This window comes from Pinus tabuliformis, chromosome 2_2 (genome assembly GCF_031772625.1).
Source record: "Pinus tabuliformis cultivar Carrire ecotype Pingquan chromosome 2_2, CPIR1, whole genome shotgun sequence".
NCBI classification, from domain to species: Eukaryota; Viridiplantae; Streptophyta; class Pinopsida; order Pinales; family Pinaceae; genus Pinus; species Pinus tabuliformis.
In genome coordinates, this window is record NC_142300.1 from 937,189,641 (window position 1) to 937,201,086 (window position 11,446).

At 35.5% G+C, this 11,446-nt stretch overlaps 1 protein-coding gene across 1 annotated transcript; it reads right to left on the reverse strand.

Moving 5' to 3' along the window:
* Positions 1-665: 665 nt before the first annotated feature.
* Positions 666-6,557, reverse strand: LOC149196235 (polyadenylate-binding protein RBP45-like). The gene is made up of 4 exons (XM_089408236.1): positions 5,850-6,557; positions 5,037-5,053; positions 3,285-3,307; positions 666-1,210 (listed from the first exon to the last, which is right to left on the reverse strand). The coding sequence occupies exons 1-4, from the start codon at positions 6,555-6,557 to the stop codon at positions 666-668; spliced, it is 1,293 nt and encodes a 430-aa protein (XP_089264362.1).
* Between the last annotated feature and the right edge of the window lie 4,889 nt (positions 6,558-11,446).

Genomic DNA, 11,446 nt, shown 5'->3' on the forward strand with positions numbered 1-11,446 from the left:
GCCAAGCACAATGGCACCACTTGCCATAGAAATTTCCAGAATTTGCCACTCGAACAAATAATGACCACTCGCCATTGAAATTTCCGTTGCATCAAGAGCATGGCACGACTAAATTAATTGGAAATTGCACGACACAGTGCACTGTATCGTTATTCCTAAAAAGGGTGATATGAAGTTTTATAAAATCTTATTTATAAGAGTTAATATCAATTTCTACCAAGTTATTGTTGTTTTTAGTCTATTTATTTTAATTCAAAATTTGCAAAAATAATAAAATTGTTTAATCTTAATCAATTGAACCTATTGCAGAGAACTTCCAACTTTACTTATTTAAAGTACAAATACCAAAACTTTCAACTTTATCATTTAAAGTACAAATACCTTTCAACTTTATCCATTTAAAATACAAATATCCTTTATTAAGTATTTTTCTCCGTAACAAGAATATATATCCAAAATAAAATAAAAAAAATAAAAAATTGAAATTCAATATCCATATAGAAGTACAAAAATTCGAACCATATACCATGAACAAATATTTTGTTAATAATTTAAAATATTAAATTTATTATTTAGAAATAGCAGATAGAAAAATTAAAACAGTAACCAAAAAATCTATGACTAATTTACTGTGGCTGCTATAACTGAAACTAATTTATCTATAACTAATTTAATATGGCTGCTGTAACTGAAACTAATTTACTGTCGATGCTGTTGATAGTTTGCATTTGGCGCGATATTAATGAACATATCTGGGTCTTGAAGTTGCCTGGCATAAGCATAACCAGCATTATATGGTTGTGTGGCATAACTATAATCAGCATTGTATCCTTGAATACCATGGATTTGTTTGTTGAGGCTGTGACATAACCGTAACCAACATTGTATCCTTGTCCATCACCATAATATGCCCCATTCCATTCATTTGGATCTGGTTGTTGTGTTTGAAAAGGCCCTGCACGCTGCACTTGTTTCTTTCTTCCCCAAGAAAGCCGAACTGGTTTCTCACCAAGAACTGTACCATGTAACATTTGCAATGCTAACTCTGCAGATACCCTGTTGCTAAACTCCACAAATCCACACCGCTTGCCGAAAGGTATTTTTGCATGCACAAGCTCACCATACTGGCCAAATGTCTCCATCAACATTTCCACTGTCACATTGGGATCTAAGCCACCAACAAACAGGGTAGTATTGTTTGGATCATTCTCTGAGTCCAACTCCACCAATTGAGGAGGATAGGGTTGTTGATAAACAGTAGTCTGCTTTGTTATGGCAGGAGCTATTCGGATAGGTCTGGAGGAACAAAATATTCCATTCATTTCTGTTATAGCCCTAGCCTGCTCATTCCCATCCCCAAATGTTACAAACCCATATCGTTTTGAATGGCCTGTAACCTTATCAGTAATAACTTTTGCTCCTTTTACAAATGGGTATGTGGCTCTGAAGGTCTCTCGCAGCAGCTCATCTGTGTCATCAGATGCCAAATCTCCCACGAATATAGTAAAATCTTCAGAACGATTTTTAAACACATATAAAAAAAATCCCCATTATTATTATTATTAAATATATAAATTGTTATGTCTACTACATTCTAATTATAAATAGTGATTAAGTCCACATTCTAATTATAAATTTTTATTAAATCCACATTCTAGTTATTAAGTCCGCATTTTATTGAGTTGAAGATTAAGAAAATAAAAACAATACAAATTATTAAAACATATTTAGAAAGAAAAATACATTTAACACCTTCTAAATGTTACCTAATTATTCCACTTTTTAATTTTTTTAAATTTAGTGATTTTTTTTTTAACTTATATTTTTTTTATATTATTTAAAATATGTTTTTAAATATATAAATACATTCAATGTGAAAAAAAACTTGTAAAATTGTATAAATTCCATAAAAAGTTCATCCAAAACTCATAACAATTAGACTACCATTATGCAAAAACCACTTTTATTTTTTTTCGGAAATTTTATAGAATTATTTTTTTAAAAACTTTATAAAACATAACCTGACCATGGAAGAAGAAAAAAGAAAGATATTGTATATAGATTGGGAGCCCCATAATTTCCCATAATTTCCCACAATCCACACTGCCAACTTCTGCACCTGTATTGTGTTGCTGTTGCAACATATAAAATCCTGCAAATGTATCATTGGTCGGTAAACCCAAATTTCCTAAGGAATATGTTGTTGTGGGTGGCAAAATTGCTTCAGCTCTATGCTTGTCGGGAGTCCCTGAAGTAAATTTCCCTGACTGTTCATCAATGGTTGCCCAAATTTGCCTCTATTTAAAGGATTAGAGTTTACACCATGAAATGCTGCTTGTAAAAGCAGTGTCCGATCAACGTTTGGCAGGCCCAACCCATTGTTTGGATTCACTTGTCCAAGAAGTTCAGGTGGTAATGTCACCAGTGCTTGACGTGATTTTTGACCTGATGCCGCAAGCCTTTGAAGATCCAGCCTTCCAAGTAAACCCATAGGTCCAACACCTGCTTCTGTAGTTCCCCCAAAAGAAGAGTTCATTCCACTTGGCTGTTGTGCCACTCCACTTTACCTTTTCAGATATAGCCTATATTTCTGAGCAGTGAAATAATAAGACCAATTAAAAAGTTACATTGTTCTCAGTTGTAAATTCTAATAATATGACAACAATACTGACAAAAGCAAATATATTAAATATAGAGTAAAGTCAATTGAATGATGAATCCTTTCCCCTATCTCCTCTCTTAATTTTAACTCTCCAATAAATACATACAACTCAATTATGAACAAGAACCCAATAATAGGCACAACGTAATTGTGATGAAATAGAAAGGATCTAGCATAAACTCTAATAGCAGAGTTTGTGGAAGCTATAGTTCCGCACAATGTGACAACCCCATAAAAAAAGAAAGGATTGCTGAAAGGTTCAGCATCAGGTCAAATGAGTTCAATGAAGCCAATTACATCTAAAAAATACATGCCCACTTCCATATGAAACAGAGAGCAATAGGCATATAAGACATCCACAAAATATTTCAATCACGTTAATGTAAGATGAATTAGATAGGGAAACAAGGAGTTAAGGCATGAAGGTAGGTCATATAAGAAATATTGAAGACTACAGAAATTTTATACGAAGCCATAATCAGCAGCAACATGAAAGGAAAATATTTAAATGAAAAAAATGAAGCTGCAATTACTAGTAACATAATCAAGGAAAACTGCCCACGAGGCATAGAACAGTCATCAATAGGTTGCACTGTTAAGAAACTCCTTGTGTGAAGGTCACCACTACAAAACCCCGTGGTTCTGCTAACAGATACAATTAAATTAAAAAAGAAAAGGAAAACTATAGCTAATAGCATCAGCATAATATCAAAACAATTGCAAGAAGAAATCCCACAATTTCACAAAAGCATGAAACCAAGATGAAATATCACTATCAAACACTAGTGACTACAAACCTTAAATTCTTCTTCTGCTATAGTCTTTTGAAATTATTTTTCTTTCTTTTAAATAAATCTATGGAAACATAGGTTGCTTAAATTTTTACTAGCGTTGGATGTCTCTGCGTCTAAAGATTAACCTATCTTCTAAATTTGAGTTAAATGCCCTCTTCCTTTTGCTTAGTTTTTTAAGCATGCCAGATATCTCTGTGTCTCAGAGTGTTAACTTGTTTCTTCTAAATTTAAATTTGAAAACCTCTCATTCAATCAAGATAGCTTTAAGTTTTCTTTAAAATAAAAAATGATTTTAACCTAAATTTACAAAAATCACCATGTCCAGTTTACATATAAATTCATACTAACTCCAATGGCTATTATAGCCGGTAATTAAGCTACACGAATTAAGCGGTTCAATACAAATGTTGTTATGGGAATTGAGGTTGATCTGAAACTGCTAGAATCTTTTGCAGATACTCAATTTCATGACAGTGGCTTGGATGAGCTTGAAGGTGCAACAAATCCAAAAAAGTCTTTGTTAGAGGCAAGGCAGTGGGTTAGTCTTTTATTAAACAACCATCCAGAGAATTTCATGAATCCTGTTATAAGGGAGAAGCATTATAGTTCTTTGGATTACAGAAAGGTGGTCATGATTTCTGAGAAATACAGAGATTCGTTTGATAGACTCTTTGGAACCTTTGGTACATGAAATTGAAGCAAAATGCAAAGAAAAAATCACTTGAGACATTGATAAAGAGACTGAGAGAGTTGAGTTGATGTAATGATGAAAATGCTTTATTTATGGAGTTGGAAAATCGTCATTTTGTAGGGTTAATAACCTTGTCTAATAATCATTACTGGAAAAGAGGCCATTGCCTCAATTCTTCTTCTTTCTAAGTTCCTCATCCTATTGTTTTGTAGTCACCATCAATAGTCACAGTTAATGTTCTGGTAAAATATTCCTCCTCGAGAGCAATGGAATCTTAGTTAATGGACATTTATAACAAATTCTTGTGAATTGTGGAGGATGGAGAACATTGTACATCAAGATGGGGCTCCATTCATGTATTATCACACTTACAATGTAAGCCTTCCAGGCCCATGTATTCATGATTTTTCCTTTTTATTGTAGAAAATATATCTAAAACAGCTAGGACAACATTTGAAATTCTCAAATTCTCTTCCTTTTTTGGTTGAAGCATGTCAGCATTTTTAAATACCTGTGAATGAATCTGGACCCCAAGAAATACATGTTGAGTCAGAAAGTCTTGTGGTTTTCTTTATGTTCTTATGCGTTTACATGCTGCTCTGTTCTCTTTTTCTCTTCCAATATAAAGGACTTACATTCCCAGTCTGTTTTGTCTCCTATATCTTTTACTCTATTTCAGATTTAATAAGTTGTACAATATCAATAGCAGCTCAGAAGGTGGGCCGGCAGGCAGTGTACACTCCAAATATCACAGAGGTTCTATCAACCTATATTGTGAGCTATCTGATGCATTATACTTGTCTACTATCAGAAAACAGTGGCTGGATTCCTATTATGTAACATGGAGCTGGCATTTTGTTCCTTTTGATTCAAAAGTTTCAAATTCAACTTGCCATTAGATCTTATCTAATTATTTATTAACCTACATGTTTGAAACCACCATACCCACTATTAAATCCCCTAATGTTGAATGCAGTTTCTGTCGTTTCTTTGTTGATTTTGCTAGGTGTTTGATTCAAGAGCACATATTTTGAACCTGAGAATTAATTATGAATGAATGAAACGTCTCTACATTGATAAGGATGATTGAATGCCAATGCAAATATATATTACCTTTCTTTGGGATATCAAGTCCTGCTTTAGCATTATTGTGAACAGATGGCAGAGTTGGACTTTTGCACCAACATTTGTGTATGCATTTCAACTTCCAGGGCTATTGTCCCTCGCTCTCTTGATTTAAGATTGGCCAATAAAAAGAGGCTCTGGAAGAGATGCAGCACTCAACCAGACAAGAATATATTGCGTGTCTCAGGAAGTACATGGTTTTTTTAATGTAATTTATTTATTTAAAACATGTGTATATATTGTCCCATATATTTTGGATATTATCAATGAGAAAATTTTCATTAATCCACTGAGTTTCACATTTTTTTTAAAAAGTAATAGGCCGTTGCTTTGATTAATTTTGCAGAAATAGTAGTGGCTTTTCAAGGGGTGCATCAAAATTTCCATTGAGTTTCACATTTTTTAAGAAGTAATAAGCAGTTGCTTTGATTAATTTTGAAGAAATAGTAGTTGCTTAAGGGGTACTACACCAATGATGGTAAAGGTAGTGAGTTGCAACTACACCAACCTCCTTTCCAACAACACGAACGGTTTAGGTAGTATTGTTTGGATCATTCTCTGAGTCCAACTCGACCACTTGAGGAGGATAGGGTTGTTGATAAACAGTAGTCTGCTTTGTTATGGCAGGAGCTATTCGCATAGGTCTGGAGGAACAAAATATTCCATTCATTTCTGTTATAGCCCTAGCCTGCTCATTCCCATCACCAAATGTTACAAACCCATATCCTTTTGAACGGCCTGTAACCTTATCAGTAATAACTTTTGCTCCTTTTACAGATGGGTATATGGTTCTGAAGGTCTCTCGCAGCAGCTCATCCGTGGCATCAGATGCCAAATCTCCCACGAATATAGTAAAATCTTCAGAACGATTTTCTCTACCCGTTTTTGTTGCCCAATTTAGCTTGTAAAATTGTTCAGCCCTGGGCATCTGTACACCATTGTAATTTTGGAGAACCATATGGGCTGCTGCATTGCTTACAAAATCCAAGAAGCCATAACCCTCTGAAAGTCCAGTCTGCTTATTGCGAATGATCTTAAGAGAGAGAAGGTCCTGGGTAGAAGCAAAACATTCCTGCAGATAATTCTCATCCATCCAATGCTGCAAACCCCCGATCCAGAGGGTCCTAATCTCGTCTGTGGAGTTCACTTGTTGCGAGGATTGCTGCACCATAACCTGAGGTTGGTGTTGCCGTTGCTGGGGCCAAAACCTAGCTTCGGGAGGCAGGGGCATCATCAATTGTTCTTGATGTTGTTGCTGCTGGGAATCAATCGCCGGTTCTGCCATGGGATCTGTGTGCATCATTCTGAAATATTTAAAAGAATGCGAGAAAAAACTCCGCGACACAGCGCAGTGCAGGAAATCTACGTCAGCTCGAAGGGTACTAAAAAATTCTATGAAAGCTGAGCAGGTTTTGATCCAGACTTTAGAGAGCTATAGATTCTGTCCACTTATATGCACTCGAAAGAAATGATAGAAAGTAAAACTTTATGTTGGTAATCGAAGACGTGTAGGTTCTATATATATTCGCTTTACTGGTCCGAGCCGACTTTTAATGGTTGGTAGCCAATCGGTGTTCTAAGCTTCATTTTGTTGGGGTTGGTTGAATTTAAATGTATTAATTTAAAGAAAATGTTAAACCATACCAATGAGATTCTTATAGTTTTAGGTTACGTCTCATATATTTCGAGGTTTTATATAAATTTAAGAATTATTAAATTTTGGGTATTAAACTTGTGCAACTTTGCCACGTGGAAGGATTAGACATTTTATCAACTTTGTTGGGCAAAAACTTGGTTGGAAAAAGTTTTTTTTTTAAATAATCTTTATTCCTCACCCTATGTGTTATCTTATTTTTTGAGGACAGTTGAATTGGTTTTCTCATGAGATGAGTGAGAATTAAGCCAGATTAAATATATGACTTGATATTTGTTATGTTTTAGGTTTGATTTAAAGAATTTTAATATTTGGGGATTACTATTATGTTTTTAAAATTTTGTTATAAAAATTATATATATCTATATATATATTCAAATTTGTTATATAAAATTTTATAAGTATTTTGGATAATTTTTATTTTATGTTATGTATGATCATGTTTTTCTTAGAAAAGTCTAATTGATTTTTCTTTTGCAAAAAAGGTTTAAGCAATTTTTATGACTCAATATTTCTCAATTAGATTTATAATTAGCATGTTACTTATTTTGAGGAATGTTAGAAATTATAGAGTCATCCCTTAAGGGTGGTGAATATCACATTCAATGTAGTCTTTTTAAAATATATATGATTCTTGAGAGAATATATAATGTTATTGTGTATAATTTTATATAAGACTATATGAATAACAATGATAAACATGGTTTAGTATGTGGCACCTTATTACAATAATATTGTCATTTTTTAAAATTGAATTTCATTAATATTGATGTTATGAGACATGACACTTGCAGGGTGTTCTCACCTTTCAACATATAGCATACCATCTACACTACTAGATGTATACATGTTTGGAGTCACTTTTGATCACGCAATACTTAGCAATATACTCCTCTTAAGATTATTACATACATTACATATTGTAATAAAGTTGATTTTGTATTGTAATAAAAGTCATTTCGTAGAATGGTTAACTAGACGGCGAGGAGAGCAACTGAGGGTAGCATGCAGCCCTAGCTGTTGCAGCAGCTCCCAGCGCGAAGCAACATTCTTTGCGCCTCAGTGGCCCTTGCTGTTGAGGTCAGAACGGCGGAAAGAGGAAGGCGAGATCACGACTGTAGTTTTCGGGAGGCAGATACTGTCCCAAATCATATTGGCCCTCAACGGCCTCCTGCTGCTAGGGTTTGAGCAATATGGATCCACCGGAAGAGGAAGATCATCATCACACAAATCACCAACAAGAATCAGAAGTAACAGAAAAAACTTTTGTTTCCCTCATCTCTACAACGAGTCTAGCGAAGAACAGACCGTAAGTTTCAAATTTTGTTAAAAAATGGAAGAAATACCAAAAATATCTCTCCCTTCAGCACTCCCAAGAAAAGCAGTACTCTCCCTGGCAGAACGAGGGTTAGTAGGGCAGTTTACTGGGTTGTGGCCATCACCCAAGACTGTGCAAAATTGGGTAGAAAGAAACTGGGCTGTAGCAATATCTGGGAATGGTCCATATTATATGGATACAAGAGGACTGCATTTGAACATATGGACACCAGAATTTGACCCAGAAATGGACGTCCCAAATGATGTTTCAGTATGGGTAAGATTGCCGCATCTGCCTCTCCACTGCTGGGGAGATGATTGAGTCAAAGCAATAGGAAACGTAGTTGGGAAATACATAGACAGATGTGAATCTAAAGAAAACATGCATGCATGCGCCTGAATCTGCATGGAAGTGGATCTAGGAAAAGGTCTCCTTGAAGCTATCAAAATAAAAGTGGATTAGTGGACGCACATACAATAGCTGGACTATGAGCAAATCCCCTTCAAATGTAAGGTATGTCATGAATACGGTCATTTTGCAAATAGATGTACAAAAAATAGAGAAAATGAAAATGAAAAGATTGAGGATCCAGAAAATAAATGGGGACAGGTCAAATGAAAGAAGATCGCCAACAAACAACCAGTCTAGCTCTCCTCTCAACCCTCACAATTTGCTGAAGCCCTCTCCCTCTCGCCAAAAGCAAACTTAGCTAGCCAAAACCCCTTTGATCCTCTGCTCACATCAGGCCCCCATCCCTGGAGCCAAAGCTAGATATAGATCTAGATCTAGAACCCCACGCTCTCCAATCACCCAGCGGTCCCCCCTCTCCCCCAGAGACTCAATTCGCCTCTCTCCCCCTCCCTCAGTAGACAGGATATTAACCAGAAAACAAGCTAAAGAAGCATTCCCAAATGCAAAAAACCAAAAAAAAGTTGGAAGAAATATAAATAAAGAAATAAGGGATGAAGCAGTAGCAAAAGAAATGGCCCTAGGAACACAACAGCCCATGGACACTTATCTAGGGAAAAGTACAGGAAATATGGAGAAAAACCAGCATAAGGGGAAAGGAGCCATGCACCACCCAACAAGTAAATAATGATAATAGTCTCTTGGAACTGCAGAGGAATGGGCTCACCTGTTAAGGAAAATGCAACAAGAGATATTTTGACAAAAGAGAACCCAGATATCCTTATGATCCAGAAGTAAACAACCAAGAATCGGAAAATCTTAAAAAAAAAGTTTAGGCAATATGAAGGGGAAGCAATCCAGGCAACTGGAGCATCAGAAGGCATATGCACAATCTGGAAAAAAGGACGGTGGGAATTAATAGGGAAAAAAACAGGGCAACATTGGATTTTAATGGGTCTTAGGAGGACCAACACAGAAGAGAAATACAGGGTGATAAATATATATGCCCCCAACCACTATAAGGATAAAGAACAATGCTGGGCAACAATAAAGGAAGTATTACAAGAAACACAAGCTGGTAAAATAATTTTAGGAGGAGATTTAAATCTAGTTAGAAGTATAGAGGAAAAGTTTGGAGGAAACTTTCAAGTGGATCCATTTAGGAACTCTTTAGAAGAAATAATGGAACAATATAGCCTTCTGGACATACCTCCAAACAATGGAAAATATACCTGGAATAACAAGAGAGTGGGTAAAAGTAACATAAAAGAAATACTGGACAGAATCCTGATTCAAGACAACATAGCAGCACTGTACAGCTCCATCAAATTCAAAATCATTCACACCACAGATTCTGATCATAAGCCGGTTGTAATAGCAATGGGAAAAATGGAAAACCAAGGCCTACTCCCATCCAGGTACAACTCAATCTGGGACAGCAGCATAGAAATCAGCGAATTAGTTAAAGTAGCATGGGCACCAAGAACATCAGGCTCACCACAGTACATATGGGAGACAAAATTAAAAAAGTGTAAGAAACAAGCTAAAGGAATGGGAAAGGTTAAATGAAATTAAAAAAGGAAAAGAAAAAATATCTACAACAGAAAATGGACAACATGCAGACTGAAAAAGAATGTAAAGAAGAAAGCAAGCAAGATTACCTTAAAGAGAAAGAAATTTTCTGGGAGATATATAAGGAAAACATGAAAGAGGAGGAAGAGGCAAGAATGGAATCTAAAATCCTCTCACTCAAGGCAGGGGATAAGAATACACCCTTTTTTCATAACAGTATGAAAATCAGAAGAGCTAGAAACCAGATAGAAAAAATACAAGTGGAAAATCAAGGAATCAAAGGAGCGGAAGAAATAAATAAAAGCAGCCCACAAGCACTTCAAAAACTCACTGTCAGCAATGGAGGAAACGGCTGAATATGAAGAAATTTTGCAGCACACAAAGAAGAAAATAAAAAAAGAACAAAACAAAGACATGTGTAAGGACCTCATACAAGAAGAAATTGTGGAGGCCATTTGGAGCTTGCATACGGACAAAGCGCTCGGGCCAGACAGATTCACAATAGCCTTCTATGGAAATTATTGGTATACAATCAAAAAGGATTTCTTAAGAATGACAAAGAATGTTAAAAAGAAAAAATGGGAGGCCACACAAGGTCTTTCTATCTTGCTCTGGTTCCAAAGGAAGCAAATACATCCACCTTCAATAGGTTCTGACCCATTTCTCTGTGCAATTCCTCCTACAAGATAATAACAAAAATTGCGGCAAATAGAATGATAAAGAATGTGCTACACTTAATCATCTTAGAAAACCAAGGAAGGTTTGTCCTAAATAGACAAATCATTGACAATGTCATCATAGTCCAGGAAGCTGTCCACTCCAGTATCTTAAAGCAAGAAAAAGGTATGATAATCAATCTAGATATGGAAAATGCTTTCGATAGAGTCAGCCACTCATATCTACTGGTTGTACTTCAAAAAATGGACTTCTCAAAAGAAATAATAGAATTGATACAAGAATGCATATCCACTCACTGGATAGCCCCCCTCATCAATGGAAGACCCAGTGAATTTTTTCAAAGCACAAGAGGCCTCAGGCAAGGCTGCACTCTATCACCATTTATATATATAATAATGGCAAAAACTCTTAGTAGAGCATTGGAAACACAGAGGAAAGAAAGAACTATAACAGGATTGAGAATAGCAAAAGGAATAAAGACCATAAATCACTCCTTGTTTGCAGATGATACATTGTTGATGGGAGGAGCATCAACAATAATAGC